This window comes from Adiantum capillus-veneris, chromosome 18, assembly GCF_014529385.1.
Source record: "Adiantum capillus-veneris isolate H3 chromosome 18, ASM1452938v2, whole genome shotgun sequence".
Taxonomy (NCBI): Eukaryota; Viridiplantae; Streptophyta; class Polypodiopsida; order Polypodiales; family Pteridaceae; genus Adiantum; species Adiantum capillus-veneris.
This window is the reverse complement of record NC_140948.1, coordinates 110548986-110567881: the sequence shown is the minus strand read 5'-3', so window position 1 is coordinate 110567881 and position 18896 is coordinate 110548986. Positions and strand designations below refer to the sequence as shown.

The window sequence follows — 18896 nt, the reverse complement described above, 5'->3', positions numbered from 1 at the left end:
GAAAGGGTCTCTTTGAAAATTTAGGTACAAAGCTAAACTTCTCTTCGGCCTATCATCCCCAAACGGATGGCCAAAGTGAAATAGTGTAAGGTGCAGCGGAATGAATGATTGAACTTTGCTCAAGATGAGTGCTCCGAACTGTGCTCAAGGGTTCTTTTTACTTACGGAAGGGAGAGCCTTCCGTTCTTAATGAGAGAGTGCAATGGACACAACAAAAATGAATGGACACTGTGCGTGAAGGTGTATGAGACTGAGAGATAGAGAGAGAAGAGAATACGACACCAGAGACGTAAAACCCTCCTCCGAAGGCCCCACTCTCGTTGGCGAGAGTGGTCTACTATTGATTGCACAATCTGGTACAAAGTGGATGAATGAGAACTGATGCAAGTCTAGGGCTATGTCGATGTCGATGACGTGGATGACGAGACCGACTCGGTGGCTGAAAACTGATGGGCTTGCTCTACTGTCCAAAAACGCTAATGGGCTGAAATCAGATGTTAGGTGCAACGGAATGATTGTTTGCGCTTTGCTCAAGATGAGTGCTCCGAACTGTGCTCAAGGTTCCTTTTGTTCTTATGGAAGGTAGAGCCTTCCGTTCTTAATGAGAGAATGCTATGATCACAAACAAAGTGAATGGACACTATGCGTGCAAGTATATGAGACTGAGAGATAGAGAGAGAAGAGAGATACGACACTAGAGACGTTGTAAAACCCTCCTCCGAAGGCCCCACTCTTGTCGGCGAGAGTGGTCTACTTATGATTGCACAATCTTGTACAAATGGTATGCATGAGACTAATGCAAGTCTAGGCTATGTCGGCAATGACGACGGTGATGACGATGACGACACTAGGGCTGAAATCTGCAATCTTTCTACTGCTATCCAAAATCGCTATGGGCTGAAATCTGCAAATGTTCTATCTGGTGAATTTTAACTCTATGTCGGTGACGATGTCGATGACGACGATGCCACGACGACGCGCTGAAAACGCAGATGCTGAAATCTGTGTTTTCTGGGCTGAAACTGTAAACCTTGCGGAAACTAACCGTGCGGCGAGGAACTGCTGCGGGAAGGTGAGATCTGCTAGGTTCGGGACTTGATCTGCGATGTCTAACTGCTGAAAACTGAAAACGCTGATGGTACTTGACTTTCCGTCGCGATGATCTGCAAAAACGCTGAGGTGGTGCTGCAAATCAAAAACGCTAGGGGCTGAAATTGGTGTTTCTGTCACCGGGATTCTACAAATGCAAAAATGCTAGGCTGATCTGCTGTGGTCTTGTCACCAGGGATCTGCAAGAGCAAAACGCTGGCTGATCTACGGTGGTCTTGTCCAAAACCGCTAGCCAAGCTGTTGTGAAGCAAAAACGCTAGAAGTCCTTGGGGTCCTGCTGAGAAGGTGCTTGTTGAGCGGTGCTCCTGCTGCCTCTTCTGCCAAATAGTGCTAGCTCTAGTTTGCTTATATACAAACTTAGCAAAATTGCTCTACCTGATTTTGTTGGGAAGTCACTTAAATTAATAAGTGAAAAATGTCAAAAATAGGAAAAATAGGCTAAATGCGCTGGAAAAATCCCCTAACTGATTCTAATGGATTCTGATGGGAATGCTTATGATCATGCTGTGTGCAACCAGAGGATATGCATCTATGCTAAGTGACTGGGCATGCACGGTCTACGAATAGACTCACAAAAGTGCCAGATCACTTCTAATCTAGACTGACTGGACTGAACTGAACCCTGATCATGTTGTAGCTTGTCCACGGACACATAGGGCTGGATGTGTCACGTGACATCAGATGATGCAAAAACGCTCGTTTTAGGCTTCTTCAAAACGCTGATTTTAGGCTGAAAACTGCTGTCCAGATCGCTGGTTTAGGGCTGATCTTAAACGCTGAATTTCTGAGGCTATGGCGCTGCTGAAAACACTAGGGAAAGGGGCAATGAGGCTAATGCTGAAAAACGCTAGAGTGCTGGACTTATGGCGATGATGGCCTTGCTGAAAAACGCCAAGAAGAGCGGGATCGCTTGCTGGCCTTGCTTGGAGGAAATCGCCACCAGAGGGGGGAAGGTCCTGCTGAGAGAGAGAGGGGGAACCTGCTGCCTTTGGCCTGTGTTCTCCTTGCTCTTCTGCCAAATAGTGCTAGCCTAGGTTTGCTTATATATTATCTTACCCAATTTGCCCTACTCAGTTCCCAACAAAAGTCACTTGAAATAATAAGTGAAAAATGTCAAAAATAGGGAAAATAGGCTTAATGCACTGGAAAATGCTCCTGATGGATTCTGTTGGATTCTGATGATAATGCTGATGATCATGCGGTGTGCAACCAGAGGATATGCATCTACTCTAAGTGCCTAGGCATACACGGTCTGCGAACAGACTCACAAAAGTGCCAGAACACTACTTAAGCTAGACTGACTGGACTAACTGAACCCTTGTCATGTTGTAGCTTGTCCACGGACACATAAGGGTTGGATGTGTCACGTGACAAATAGCTAACCATTCTTGATCTACTAAAAGCCTATGTAACGGAAGTAGATCAAAGGTCCCAATGGGAGTACTTACCGTTGGTAGAGTATGCCTACAATAACACTATACATACCTCCACCGGAAAAGCACCTTTTGAGATAATTAAGGGAAGATCCAAAAGTCTTCTGCTACTTAAGGTACACGAGAAGATCTTCACTGCAGATGAGTATAGCCAAGACCTACAAGAATCTTTCCAAAAGATTTAAGGATGCTATCCCTATCTCACAGCAAAGGCAAAAGGCTGTTGCTAATAAGCACAGAAGAGCTCAAGCCTTTAAACAAAATAATTGGTTCTTGCTTAAGTTTCCCAAGGCTCGATTAAGGCACACAACGGGCAAGAATCCTACGAGACACCAAAAGTACTATGTTAAATTAGCAAAAAGGTACAACGATCCCTTCCAGATTCTTAGACCAATCAATGAGATGGCCTATCAACTCAAGTTGCCCAGTCACTGGCTCATACACAATGCTTTCCATGTGAGCCTACTTAAGCCTTACAAAGGAGAGCCACCTCAAGAACCAACTATTGGAGACCCACCGAAGATCGAGGACCAAGAAGAGGATGAAGACTCACCGGAGATCAAGGACCAAGAAGAGGTGCTGCAGCCCGAGTCCATTCTCCGACATGAAGACAAGGTATTGAGAGGCGGTAAGATTATCCGACGGTATCTTATTTAGTTTAAGAACTATCCTTTTGAAGATGCTACATGGATGCAAGGCATACAATTAAAGGATAACCTAAACCTTATCAATGCTTACAATGCTTCCCTAAAGTAAGCAAATGTAAAAATGTTTAAATGAACAAAGTTTTTGTCTTATAAGACTCTCTTTTTCTTTATTGTGCACACATGTCAATGAGTATGCATGCTTAGGATTATGTTTGTGCAGACGACGTCTCCTGAACACCAAGTAGAGCTTGTCACTCTACTATAGAAGATTGATATAGACTAATGTGCAGACATGCTTGCGGCAGCTAAGGCTCTCAAGCACCAAATGGACTAGTCATCCATTCTGGAAAGATGTCGTAGGGTAAAATAGGGGTCATCTACCCGCTAGCAAACCGACTAATGACTAGGCTTTATCTTCTTTACCTCATAGTCAAGGACGACTATGATTTCAAGAGAGAGGTAATGTCATAAAAACTAATATCTAATACTTCCAAATGATTTTCTCATGTTAAATTGATCATTAATATGGGGAAGTACCAGGGGAGTAAAAGCTAAAATATCGATAAGCCTGCAGACCAGTCTCTGTCAGGATCCAAAGGAGGGAAAATAGGGATCCAAAGGGGGATAGCCTGCATAAGAGCAATGTGCTTCAATCAGGCTTAAAAGACCTAAGGTTCAGCTCCATTAAGACTTCCATAGGCTAAGGTTCCAAAAATTAAACCTTTTATCTAATGGCCAAAGTGTAGGGGAATTGGATGGTCATGGGGAAGACTAAAAAGTCTTCCCACATCCCTAGAAAGGAGGGGGCGAGCCCAATTAGTAGGAAATGAGAGAGAAACAAACACATACACTCCAAGGCTTCCCCTTTTCACAAAGGGCTTTTCACAAAGGGAATATTGGACACATGTCAGGTTCCTAGGCTAGATGCCCCAACCTCCCCTCAAATCCTATTGGATGGCCATAGAGGTGGACCAATGAGAATTACGCTAGAGTAAATTTAGTCTAATCAATTTAAAAATGCTTGATAAAAGAACCAATAGAAATTAAGCTCCCTAGAAGACTATTGGACAGTCTACCAAGGGGTCCAATGAGCATTCAGCAACCCAATGGCTTACCTGATTCCTATTGGCCAGAAGACAAAAAGGTCGAATGAGAGTTTAGATGAATTATTTAAATACCTGAAGCTCTCACAAAAGGGGAAAGGGAGACACATGTCACGAGGCTATCACTTATGCTTCTAATTTGTCATTGTTGGCTAAGCTCTGCAAGGGCCAATAGGATGTCAGCATGAGCAAAAATAGCAAGAGGGGTCGACCAAGAGAGAGAGGGGGCTGATTTTGAAAAGGTATTGACACACACACACACACACACGCCTCATGGTGGAGCAAAGAACTCTCTCCTTCTCCAAGCTTTAATGGAAATGTAAGGTGCAGCGGAAGTGAATGTTTGAACTTTGCTCAAGATGAGTGCTCCGAACTGTGCTCAAGGGTTCCTTTTACTTACGGAAGGGAGAGCCTTCCGTTCCTTTAGTGAGAGAGTGCAATGGACACTGTGAATGAAGGTGCATGAGACTGAGAGATAGAGAGAGAAGAATACGACACCAGACAAGTTGTCAAACCCTCCTCCAAGGGCCCCACTCTCTATGGCAAGAGCGGTGTACTTATGATTGCACAAATCTCTACAATGCTTGGACTTGCCGACAACGAGACGGGCTGAAATCTGAGAATGCTAAGGGCTGAAATTTGCAAATCTTTATCTGCTGAATTCTGACTCTATGTCGGTGACGATGTCGATGACGACGGTACGACAACGACGATGCGCTGAAAACGCAGATGCTGAAATCTGCGTTTTCCGGCTGAATTTGTAAACTACGCGGGATCTGACCGTGCGGCGAGGATCTGATGCGGGAAGGTGAGATCTGCGAGGTTCGGGAGTTCTACTGTGGAGTCTGACTGCTGAAAACTGAAAACGCTGGTGCTTGTGTTGGAGATGCTGAAATCTGCGTTTTCCGACTGAATCTGTAAACTGCACGGGATCTCACCGTGCGGTGAGGATCTGCTGCGGGAAGGTGAGATCTGCGAGGTTCGGGGGTTCTACTGTGGAGTCTGACTGCTAAAAACTGAAAACGTTGGTGCTTGTGTTGGTTCCGTCGCGGTAGATCTGCAAAACGCTGAAATGCCTGGCAGATGCAAAAACGCTAGAGCTGAAAATGGTCTGGCTGTGGAAAATCTGCTAACGCTGGGAGTCTTCTGCTTCTTACTGTCGCCAAGGTGTCGCCAATGCAAAAATGCTAGGCTGATCTAATGGGGTTCTGTCGCTAGAATGACACATAAGCAAAAACATTGGCTACTCTGTTCCAAAAACGCTAGGTGTTGCAGTCTCTTGCAAAACGCTAGGCCTCTGTGGGGTTCTGTTGAGAAGTTGCCTGTTGCGCAAGGTACTCCTGCTGCCCTTGCCAGAAAGTGCTAGCGCTAGGTTTTCTTATATACAAACTTAGCAAAATTGCCCTACCTACTTTCCAACAAAAGTCACTTAATAAATAAGTGAAAAATGTCAAAAATAGAGAAAATAGGTCTATGCACTGTAAAAATGCTCCTGATGGGTTCTGATGGAAATCTGATGATCATGTTGTGTGCAACCAGAGGATATGCATCTATTCTAAGTGTCTGGACATGCACGGTCTGCGAACAGACTCACAAAAGTGCCAGATCACTTCCTATTCTAGACTGACTTGACTAAATTGAACCCTGGTCATGCTGTAGGTTGTCCACGGACACATAGGGTTGGATGTGTCATGTGACGGGAAAACTCATCATCTTCTCCAAGCTTTGGAGAAGGGAGGCCTACACCAACTCTTGGCTTTGTGATGCAAATCCAACCAAGAGCCAAGCTTCAATGGCATGCTCATCTCCTCTACCATGCTAATTACTAAGCTAAGCTATGCTATTAGAGTGATTATGTGAGGAGAATACTTGTTTCTCGTAAGATACCTCTTCTTCCTCTCAATCTATCCTCATTTCCTGCTAGCTCTCACCATTTTTGATGGTGTGTGAGGTCTTGGGACTGAGGCTAGGGACACGAGATGTGTTTTCAAGCAAAAATTTGTGTACGAAGTTTCCATCTTCATTACACCAACTAGTTTTATCAGGAACACAAAGATTGTATTGTACAAAAGTCTCCTTTGATGGGAGAAGCTATAATACAAAGCCTTTATGGAGGGGGGACCGGCTCCATGTAAATCCGGTCCTCAACTGTTGTCAATTATTCAATTTATCTCTATTTTCAAGTATTGTCAATGCCAAATTAGCTAAGTGTAAATTGCTACGTTGCTTTCTCAACTTAAGTACTCTATCTATGCTCATTAGAAACTTGTTCTTAATGAAATGCTCACTATGTTATCAATTTCCGCTACGCACAAGTTACTAGTGCATTAAATGTTACAAGGTGTTTCCATTGATCACCATTACAATTCTAAACCGCAAGGTGAATCTCCTCATACTCTATCCCATAGGCCATAAGTCCCTATGCAATGACATTGCCATCAATGATGACCCGGCCATTGCAGTATGATGCCTTCTTCTCTTCTTCACGTGCTTTGAGCACCCTAGGCATGCATGCCGGTCTATGTCCTACTTGTATCGGTGTGAGATCGTCTACATAGATGGAGGGGCCTATGAGCTCTCCTAGAATCACCCTTTTTCTAATGAAAGAGGTCCTTCCCTCTTCGGGGGAGAATTGTAGGATGAGGTCCCTCTCTCTCAATAGGTTTTTCCTGGCTCTCCCAATGTTCTTAAGGGGGGTGGCTCTTCTTCTTTGTACCCAAGCTTGCTACATCGCTCTCTATCATCCATGTTGGCTATGGAGTCTTTCTTCTCCACTATGTCGGTGACTCTTATGTTGAGTCGACGGACATGTCACATCTTCTCCTCCTCAAGGGTAGTGAGGGATTTCTTCTTCATATCCTCCACTTTAGCCTCTTGCTCCGCCTCGTCCTTGACCTCTTTCTTGATGTTACGCTTCACTACCTCCACCCATTTTTTCTTTGGTGGCATCCATCTTGCCCTCAATGCTCTCAGTGATCGCTTTTCTAAGCTCGTCCTTGATGGCTTCTTTGTTTGCCTCTACATGATGGGCAGTCTCAGAGGGAAGCCAACTCCGCCTTGAGTCCTCTATCTCTTCCTTCAAGGTGTCACTCTCCTTATTCCATCCTTCATCCACTCTTTGAGCAAGGTCACTTTTTCCTTCATTCTTTCATTTCCATCTCAAATGTGGAGGAACACTTGTCAATGGCCGCAAATGTAGCCCATCGGGGAAGCATGGAGGCCATGGGAGGAGAGGAGAACCTTCAAAACAATCTGAGAGGCTCAAACAGACTCAATGAGGCTCAAAGGGGCTCCATGGTGGCTACGTGTAGGTTGTGTATGTGTGTGTGTGTGTGCGCATGCGTGTGCGCGCGCACGGGAACGACGCCAAATTACTGATAATCTGGCAAATGTTATTCTTGGTATGGAATATGCAAAGTACACCAAGCAAGACGTGCCGATCATGCAGGTCAACATAGAAAAAGCTTTTGACTCAGTCCTTTGGGACTACATCGCTGAGGTAATGCAAAAGTTTGGCTTTGGGCCTAAACTTGCACAAGTGGTGTATTTCTTATATGCTCATAGCACACCGCTGGTTTGCTTGATGGATACATTACAGATCCTTGGTCTCTAGGTCGTTTTGTCAGACAAGGATGTCCTCTCAGTGCTTTGCTTTATGCTGTTGCTTCTCATCCTTTGTTTATGCATTTAGAGTCCTTAACCTCAGCTCGAGACTTGCATGGCCTAACACTACCATCTGGAAAGCATTTTATTGGTCAAGCTTATGCGGATGATTCACTATTCACACCTCGGAATCATTATGATGATGTACAACAAATTATGCATGTTCTCCATCTCTTTGGATTGGCGGCTGGGCTGAAAGTTAATTTTCGCAAATCCAGGTTGATCCCTCCGAATGCTCATGAATGGCACAAGTTATTATGGCCAGGTGAGATTGTTTCTTCTCACACTCTAGTGCATCATTTGGGATACCCGATTGGATGGAATGTATCTGCTAAGCATAATCTTGATTGGGTATGGCATCACATGATCGCATTACTCGAAATTATCTGCCTGGCCACTATATGTGCATCTCAAAATTGTTCAATGTATTCTTGTGGCATATGTGCAGTTTTATCTGCCTCTCTTACCCTGGCCACAACAAAGATTGAATAGTCTCATGTCATGTACCATGGAGTATTTTTTATGCACCTCCTCTCATCGTAAAGGCCTTAGGCTTCTTTCAATGAATAAAATATGCACTCCTAAGCGCCTTGGAGGATTGAACATTTTGGATGTCTATGCTAGGAAAGCCATATTGTTACCCGTTCTGGGCAACCTTGGACTCAAATGCTTTCTTATCTATGCGCCAATATTGTTACACCTGCTTTTGGTCATTGGCATACATCGTATTGGGAGGTCATATTTGGCAAGCTTGAAGACCGTATTCCAAGTTTCCCCTTTTCTTCCTCCCTAATTGTTGATTGGAGGGCTGTTAGAGTGCATTTATCATGGCATGGTCGTCAATTCCCTTCTAAGATTGGAGAGTATTCATTGGAAGGAGGTCTTCTCACCCACTCTGACTCAGCGCTCTCCTCGTCACGCATACTTCCTCTCTCAAAAAGGACTATCACACGTTGATCAGGTGGTTGATATTGATGGGCATGTTCTGCCTTTTCGGGATGCGGCTCAGCGCTTCACATTGGGTCCTAATTATCGTCATGTTTAGCGGGAGATTCAGTCCATGCTTACGGACTTTGCCCCAATACCTCCATGCGTCATGGATTCTCGTTTGTTGGATTGGTGCCTCTCCACCACTTGTTGTGATCACTTGTCTCTTGGCCGTGTTTATGCCTTCTCACAAGCGAATGCTTGGATAGTGCAGCATGGCAACCAGTTATGGTCTATTCATGAATCCAGATTGTGGTGGAAACGCACTTTCTCATATATGGAAGAATCATTTGCCTCTTAACACTAGGTTGGTGACCTAGCAGGACATAAAAGTGTCCTTTCAGGGTTTAAAAAAAAACCTCCAAAACCATAGTAGATCCACTCATTTTGTAAAATCCTTTCATGAGATTATAGTTCAAGGCCTACTACACATGGAAAAAATAAGACACTTGTAAAATTTCTCATCTTTTGGTCATACCAAGCCTCCAAAGTTGATGGACCAGTACATTTTCATCAAAACAGTCATTTCTTACGTTTTTTGCATAAAAATAAGATTAAGGATTTTTGTAGGACTTGAGATAAATTCCCTAGTTAACTTCAATGGGTTGGTGATCAGAACATATGATTGCTTCTCACTCACTTTTTTTTGTTTTTCCAAAAGAAATAGGTACAAAAAAGTTGAATTTTTACCATTCTACAAACCTATCATCAAAGTTTCTATAGCGACACTCAATACAAATAATATATGCATGTTTTCTTAGTTCCCTATTGTCCTTTAGGTTCATAAGGAGCCATGGAGCATGTCAAAAGAATAATACATCTCTTACCAAGGGGAATCTTGGGGACAAAGATGAAGTGCTAAATACAGCAAACATGAAAAAACTGGGCTCAACATTATGAGTTGTAGAATCCCATAGAAACTATTCAGTATCTAGCCAAATTTGATCCTTATGACTAGATATGGTTACTACCTACAAAATGCATGTAGTTGTCACAAGAAACTAACAATATTGAAAAATCTATACTTGATATACTAAAATGTTTCATTTTCTTCTATAATTGAAAAAATCAACCATCGTTGTCTACTATGCAAAATAGGGTATTAGGTGCCCCAAAACTCAGGGAATATTAGCTTTATGTTACAATATACGACATAGAAAATCAAAACTACATTTGGATATCATGAAGCCACCAAAAAAATCATAGAAGAGCTAAAATTGGCTAAAAAACAGGATTTGACAATTTTTGTAATTTGGTCATAACTTACAACTTTAACATTTATTTCTCCCTAGAAGCATCACGACATGTTGAGGACTACTAAATATAGTTCTCTAGCATTATAGACCTCACAAACATGAATTCTAGAGTGATATAGTTGCAAAAAGTTGAAAAAAGGCAAAAACAGGACCCGTTTTTTCACACAGTTTAGGTTGTGAAATGTTGTGCAAGGACAAGGTTAAAGATGGAATTGATATTCCAAAAAAATGTCAAGTTTTTTTCAGCTCATGAGACAGCTTTCTAGACAGATAGCACCTCAAAATCCATTTTGAAACTCTTGACATAATTCAAGGAAAATGGTCACTTAACAGGACATAAAAGTGTCCCAGGACATAAAAGTGGCCCATTACCAACCTAGTGTTAAAGAGCGCATCTTTCTATGGCGATGTGTGGCGGGTGCTCTTCCAATTGGTTGCTTCCTGCAAGCGAGGGATATCACGTTTCCTTCATGTTCCCGATGTGGTGTTGCTGAGGAATCAATGTCGCACATGTTGTGGCAGTATAGACACTCGTCTTTTCTATCGCACGCTCTCGGCTACCCTTCATCTTCGTTTCCCGTCAGGCACCTTTCATAGATGGTTTTGGCTCTTTGGTGTGATACAGCCTCGGCATTCTCAGTTTGAGGTATTCTTTACCTGGGTAGGTCAAATTTTGGGCTTTGTGGGCCCTATGGAACCAGCGAAACCTTCAGATGTTTCATGGCTCTGTGGCTGATCCTTTTCACCACTTTAAATTGTCGCTTGGGCAATCGTACACTATGCCTTGGAGGCTGGAGATATCTCCCTTGATGCCTACATGATTTTCTTTGATTGTTTTTAGCTTCCTTTCCATGAGAACACTTGTGTTCTCTTATATTCTAGTGGGTTTTCCTCGTGTTGAGGTTTCCCACTTGTAATTAATACCAGTGATTTGCACAAAAAAAAGAGTGTGTGTGTGTGTGTGTGTGTGCGTGTGTGTGTGCGCGCGCGCGCGTGCGTGTGTGAGAGCGAGAGTAATCGTGAAGAGAATCTGTGCGCGCTGCTTGGTCCTGTGCGAGCCCTCATCCTTTGCGTATCTACACCTACGCAAGTTCCTCTGCCTATGCGTGGTTCAGCAGCACCTGCACGGGTCTCGTCTCTCTGCCTCTGCGTGAATCGGCCTGCAGCATGTCAGCCTGCGAGTGCTCTGTCTGCACAGCGACGTCACCGCCAGCCTATTCAGCCTCGGCACGCCTTGCTACAGCAGTCCCTTCGACAGTCCAACGTTTCTACAGACCTGTTCACTGTGTGTTCTCTGATAGGGATTGGTGTTCACTTCTGCGACAGAATGTGCGTGATGATTTCTCTAGGCTAGTTGTAATTTTTTTCTCCAGCGGGCTTGTGTACAACAGGGTTTCTTTGGTACAGTAATGTGGACAGTGTACATACTTCTGCTTCTTTGGGTTTTTTAGCAGTCGACGGTTCATAAACGTTAGGTTCTCGGCGTATGTCAGATTTTGGAGTGCCCTTTATTACCGCATATAAAAGAAGAAAACACATGGCACCTAAGTCTTCGGAAATGGGTGAAATCCGAGCTTGTCTGCTAGAGGATTTTGAGGGTGCACAGAACGCTTGGGAGGGGCACGAACCTGCTGCTGAAGTGCTCATTCCTGTTCAAGCATTGATGGACCTACAGGCGCAATATGCTTTGAATGCGGTTATTATGTTTTTCCCGGGCAAGATGCCCACTATGCAAGACGTGGGTCAATGGGTGGACTTCTTGCTTAAACGCCAGGCAGTTCGAGGCGTTTACTTTGGTGCCAAAGGATTCTATGAAGTTTTGCTAGCGGATACTTATGCCCGTAACATGTTGTTGGAGTTGTCTCCTCTGTTTTTTGGTACTCAAATGACACATGTATTGCCGTGGGCACTTACCAAGGACTATCAAAGTCTAGTCCGTCATAAGTCCCCCGTATGGGTGGAAATCCTTGATTTTCCACGCACTTGGCGCCATTTCCTTCCTATGCTCGCCTCTCGTTTCTCTCGTTTGGGAAAAGTGACTTGTCCTCCCAAACTCGATGCCAATACAAATCGTTTCTGTGTGCTTTGGGACACAGATGTTCCCACCCCTGAGGGTATTATTGTCAATTCGGGGGACCCACTCATTGGGAAACACCCTTTCAAGTTTAGATTGGGAAAATTTGCAAGTTCATGCTTTCGTTGTGGGAAAATTGGACACATGCAATCTGAATGTTCCGAGCCTATTTTGCAACCCCCTCTTTCGGCTGTCCCTCACCGTGCGGTCTCTAATGAGAGAGAAGTCCTTAATACCAGATCTACCGCCGTTGCAGCTTCTGCATTGCCTAATGTCATACCTTTGGAGAAAGGCAAGGTTAAACCTGTTGCTTCCACAAACCCTCCGGGTAAAGGAAAGTCGCTTTCTTCTTCGGAAACCAAAAACAAGGGGAAAAATGTGGACTCGGCGGAAGGATCTCCTTGGGTAATCCCCAAGAAGACTGTTAAGATGCGCTTGCAGCTTTCTTCTCGTACTATGTACCTCCTGAGGTTAAATCTGCAAGACAAAAAACCCTTCCTTGTAATGATAATCGCACTCTTGCGGATGCATGGAATAAGGTGGTGCACTCTTACACGGATGCACTGGTTCATGGGACTTTTCAAGCATCTGAAAGCTTAGTTGCCTCTAAGACATGCATGCAGAATACTGTGGTTGAGTCGTGGGCTACTAATGTTGATGTGCTCATGGGCACGTCAACTTAGTCCCTTCCTTATTTTGCCTCTATACATATCTCTTGAATGCATAGTTGTGTAAAATGCATTTCATATGTGTGGGTTATGTAGCCCTGATAAGTGGAGACTAACCTGGCACTATGTACATACATGTAAGGCAGACATTGTGGTTTTGCAAGAGCATAATCAACATGATTACGTTGGGCAATGCTCGCATTTTGCAGGATACCGGATAGCATATGCTGGTTCGTTGGGCTTTTCGGGTGATCTCATTATGGTTAGGCATGAGTTGCAGCCAGTTTTGGCGTATAATGAATCCAGCGGGTCGTTGGATGGTGGTCCAATGCACGATCAATGGTCAGATTTATGAATTTGGTAGTGTTTATGCACACACAACTTCAGAACAACGATGGTCAGATTTATGAATTTGGTAGTGTTTATGCGCACACAACCTCGGGACAACGAGCTATTTTGTGGCATGAGATATCTTCTTATCCATGGCTTTCCAATGCATTGCTTTGTGGTGATTTCAACAATGCGCCAACTCCATCTGATAACACCACAGGACATTCTCACATGTTGAGCATAGAATTGCAAGCTTGGACAAATCTTGTGGCATGTACAAGGATATTGGACCTGTGGACCCTCTTGCATCCTGATGTTTCAGGGTATACATTTCAACACAATGCCTTTTTTGCATATCGTGCAAGATTAGATTGATGGTATGTCCTTGGCATGAAACAATTTGATGAGTTTGTGTGCGAAATGAGCATAGACCGTTCTTTGCTTTTATCTGATCATGCTCCTGTTGTGATGTTGCTGCGCTTTGGGCAACTACATTATGATCAACCTCTTTCTAAGAAGCGTCTGTTGCACATCAACAATGCATATCTTTCGCACGAGGCATTTTGTGACTATGAAGTTATTCCCCCTTTGGTTGCTCAAATAAATCTTGATCCTGATGTTGCCTAGGTTCACTTTGTTGTGCGTGTGCAGAGAGTAATTCAAGACTATGGCAAGCATTACATGTTTCAATTACATGGTTATGTTGAGGACGCTAAGCATATGTATTGACAGCTCCAACTCTTAGCTGACACACGTTTGTTGTCAAAAACTGAATCCACGGCCCTTTGTCAGGCTCGGGTGTGTCTGCTACATAATGACAAACGAAAATTGGATAAATTGCAAACTCGTGCTCGTCATCGAGCGTTCGTAGACAAGGGATGTGTCTCAAAGCAATTTTTTAAGCACTTACATCATTCGCGGGCCTCTCAAACTATTAAGCGGGTTATCTTTCGACCAGTCGCTTGGACAGCTTCGAAGCGTGAGCTTGCAAATGCCATGGTGTCCCATTTTAGGACTGTTTTTGCCGCTCTTCCCGTGGCATCCGCCGCAGTTATTCATGCACGTCAGCTTTTGTTATCTACAGTGCATTTAACTGTCTTGCCTCGGGATGCTTTGGCCATGGAGGCGGCTTTTACAGAGAATGAATTGCACTGAGCTTTGCTTGCTCTCGAAAGATGGCATTCTCCTGGTTGGGATGGGCTTACTGTGGAATTTTTTCTCTTTCTGGGAGCCTTTGAAAGAACCTTTACTTTATATGCACGGCGTGGATAAAACAGGATTTGCCAATGTCTAGAAAAGAGGGTTTATTGAAGTTGCTGCCTAAACAAGCGCTTTGTGAGCAGTTCTCGCATTGGCGGCCAATTTCTCTTATGCCGGTGATCTATAAAATCTTGGCTAAGATCATTGTGAATCGTATCAAGGAACCTCTTATGGCTGGTATCCATTCCGTGCAGTATGGTTTTATCCCTCATCGCCAGATTTTGGATAATCTGGCTAATGTATTAATTGGAATGGAGTATGCCAAATATACCCAACAGGATGTTCTCATAATGCAGGTAGACATTGAAAAAGGCTTTCGATACAGTTCAATGGGATTTCATTACTGCTACCATGCGGGCCCTTGGCTTTGGCCCAAAGATGGTCCATGTCGTTTACTTCTTGTATGCATGCAATACATGTTCAGGCCTTCTTAATGGAGAGCTGACAGAACCTTGGCCTTTTGGATGCTCTGTCAGACAGGGTTGCCCGCTTAGCGCCTTGTTCTATGCCATTGCCACTCGCCCTCTCTTATTGTATTTAGATCACTTGACTTTGCTTGGTCGTCTTCATGGGCTGAAGTTACCCAATTGGAAATACTTTGCAAGATAGGCCTATGCTGATGATTTGTTGTTCATGCCTCATAACAACCAGGATGATGTGCGCGAAATTATGCAGGCATTGGATACATTTGGCTTGGCAGCAGGGCTTAAGCTTAACTTTCGGAAATCTAAGCTCTTGTCTCTTGCTGTTTGTGACTAGCATCATCTTTTGTGGCCTAGCGAGATTCTCGATCCGCATGTGGTGGTCAGGCATTTAGGATATCCTATCGGTTGGCAGGTTACTAATACACAACAAATCGATTGGGTCATGCAACGATTGAATGTCAAATTGCACTATTGGAAACTATCTACATGGCCGCTGCATGTTCGACTTCGTATAGTGCATATCATGATGGAATATGTTCAATTTTACTTGCCGTTGCTGCACTGGCCTCACTCCCGCCTCTCATCGCTGATGTCTACTATTGTATCTCACTTGTGGCGCACCAATTCTCATAAGAAAGGCCTCCGTTTGTTAGCAATGGAGAAACTCTACACTCCAAAGCGTCTTGGCGGGCTCAATATTTTGGACCTTCGCCGCCATGCATTGGCAAGGAAGGTATGTTATTGCCCACTCTTGCATTGCAGTCTCAGCCATGGACAGTTATGGTTACTGATCTATGTCTACATGTTGCCACTCCTGCCTTTGGTCATTGTTGGCATACTTTCTTTGAGAGACTGTGTTTGTCAAGATGGTCGGTAATATTCCTGGTTGCTTGATCACCTCGGGCTTGCTCTCCGCTTGGAAAGTTGTTACGAATCATCTCTCTTGACATGGCAGGCAACAAGTAAATGGAAATTCGTTGTGTTTGGAAAGCATTCATTAGAGCATGGCGTTTTCTTTTACCCTGGTTGATCAGTCGCCTCGTCAAGCTTACTTCCTCTATGGTCGTGGTATACGCACGGTGGATGATGTGGTGGATTCATCTGGGAATTTTTTTATCTTTTCTCAAGCGGCAACACGCTTTGGGTTGGGCCTACATTATCGTCAGATTTGGAGCTTGCTTCGGCATATGCTGGATGTTGTTCTCCCTGTTCCACCGCTGGCCGCTGGATGCCGTATGCAGGATTGGAAGTTATGGGACTCTTCTTTGGATGCGCTTTCTGCTCTCCATATCTATGCTTCTCTCATGCAGGACTCTTGGCTGGCTGATCATTGCAAAGCGCTCTGGGATTTACACAAATCCGATCAATGGTGGAGGCAGACTCTTACTGCAATCTGGAAGTCTCGCTTGCGTCTTAAGAGCGTTTGTTTCTTTGGCGTTGTCTGTTGGGAGTTCTTCCAGTTGGAACTACTCCTTGCGGTACGTCGTATTAGCTCCTCTCGTTGCGTCGGTTACTCCGCTGCTGATGAGACTGTCAGACGTCTGCTTTGGGAGTGTCGCTACACCAAGGCTTTCCTTCGTCGCGTTTCTACTTGTTTGCACCTTCGATTTCCCTCAGCGGTCTTCTCTGGCTTTTTGGCATTCTTCCGAATTACCTCCAGCAACTTGCCATTTTCTTAGCATGGGTCAGATTTTGGTCGCCATGGTCCTTGTGGCACCGCCGCAATCTCCGCATGTTTCACCAGCATGATGCAGATCCTTTTCCATCGTTCAAGTTTTCGTTGAGACAATCGTTACATTTTGCCTTTGACATTGGGGACATATCCCTGGAAATCTTGCAGCTCTTCTATGTTTGCTTTTAGCGCTTTTGTATCGCAGAGCACTTCAATGTTCTTCCCTTTGTATATGATCTTTTTGGTGGGTTTTCCTTGCCTTGAGGTTTCCCACAGGTAAATTAATCAAAACATATTTTTTTATGTTTTTTTTTATGTGTGTGTGTGTGTGTGTGTGTGTGTGTGTGTGTGTGTGTGAGAGAGAGAGAGAGAGAGAGACTCTTTTTTGGGCATGTGACCGCATGCCTAGGCTAATAGCAAAATAAAATCAGTTAGACACATCAAAATAGTATACCAGATCCAAAGTTAAAAATCCTGTATCCTCTCATGGTGAGATGCTTTCTATTATGGCTCAGGAACAGCCAGTGTCAGTGCCTATAGTTTTTCATAGAAAGTTAGTGCCAGTGACCGATATTTAATTGTTGTGTTGGGTGGTGGGGGGGGGGGGGGGGGGGGGGGGGACGGGGGTGGTGGGTTGTAAAAGGCCGAGCGGGCTAAAGAGTGCATACTTCTGGCGAGCAAAAGATGCTCGTTCGCGGGACAGTTCTCCCTGGCGCACCAAGTCATCGAGGCTTCCCACCAGTTTGGTCAAGTCGGGCAGTTCCACTTCCTCTGTTTCCTCCTCTGCATCCTCTTGCTTCTCCTGCTGCTCTTCTCCTGCCATCACAATTGCTGCCTCGCCACACAAGCTAATCCGTGCGCGTGCGGGAGAGCGCGCGTAAATGCGAGGTGACCATTTCGCAACTGCTCTTTTTTTCGCAGAAAACGAAGTTCTCGCGAGCGAGCGAGAGAGAGAGAGAGAGAGATGAAATGAAATATTATATTAACGTCTTCTAAAGGCCAAAATGACCTATGAAATCAACGTTGTAAAAGTACAATCTCAAGATAATGACAAATATAGCAACAAAAAATCGTGCAGATACAAGTTCTTGGTGGTCAACTAGTGTATATGCATCAGTAAAGATGGTAACAAAATTTGAATTTTCATTAGTGCAACCGAAACACATACCTATATGAATTTAGAAAAAGCCCAAATTCATCCATACAGAAAAGTGCATTGCTAATAAGCCCGTGGTAAATCAACAACAACTCCATCATGTATACCTTAACCAAGTACTATTACATACATACCCATTAACGCGATCAGTGCTCAATAGTGGGTTGTCGTGTACATATGTGTGCGCACACCTTCTTGTGCGCGCGAGAGAGAGAGAGAGAGAGAGAGTGAGAGTTTCAATTTTCTAAAAAGTAGAAACTGTGAGATATTTGCCAAAGATCTCTCTTTCACCAATCAACAAAATCTCCAACGAAATGGACAATTTTGCTATGGCAAACGCTATGGCTTGGTATGGTAGGCCAAATACTCATGACAGTAATGATTTACAAATAGCCATATTACAACAAAAATACTCATATATATAGATTTGACAAAAACAATAATGTACGGATACTCTTTTTTTCATGCACAGAGGGAAAAGGGAAAGCATATTTTTCTAGTGACATAAAAATTTAGTATTAGATAATAAAAAAGTGATTCACTTACGATGATTACTAGCCTTGTCATGACTCAAGATTATCCCTTAAAAAAATCGTCTTCTTATCGAGAAATTACCAAAATAGCCCTCAAAAATGTGATTTTTTTTTGTAGAGTTTAGAGAGTAAAAATTAGAGAAACATTAGTGGCATTGGCATAATCATCAACACTTAATCACACGCTAGAGAGTGGAGGAGAGTGTAGACACAAACTTGATTACTAGATTGTTACAAAATGAGTACAAAGAGGTTCATTATATAGAGCTAGTGTAGGTATTTCATCTGGCAACATACATGACATCATACGGAGCTTCAAAATCAGCCCAATCCACTTGTGAACTCATGGGTGACATTTTAAGCTACTTTAAAGACCTTTTAACTAAACTAAGGTGAGCCCACATCTTCTAGTAATGGACCTCATGGGTACCTACACCCCTTATATGCAGTCTGAGGACCTATAAATAGGACCCGCTATTCATTTTTGGGACACCTTGGAACACCTAGTCAAGTCATGGACAGCACCTTTGTAATCTTGCACTCTCTCTCTTCTTGAGCACTTTGATCTTTGGATCTATC

The 18896-nt window shown here is 43.8% G+C and overlaps 1 protein-coding gene across 3 annotated transcripts in view; it reads right to left on the bottom strand.

Annotated features, from left to right (window-relative positions):
* LOC147436206 (uncharacterized) overlaps positions 1-17593 on the bottom strand; it is a 186007-nt gene extending 168414 nt beyond the window's left edge. Inside the window, exon 1 of one of the 3 annotated variants that reach the window (XM_086489099.1) lies at positions 17297-17593. In XM_086489099.1, coding sequence (XP_086345225.1) covers positions 17297-17451 — 155 coding nt within the window. In that variant the 5' untranslated portion in view covers positions 17452-17593. The remainder of the gene's footprint in view (positions 1-17296) is intronic. The other 2 variants (XM_086489100.1, XM_086489102.1) reach the window with 2 other exon arrangements.
* Positions 17594-18896: the final 1303 nt, after the last annotated feature.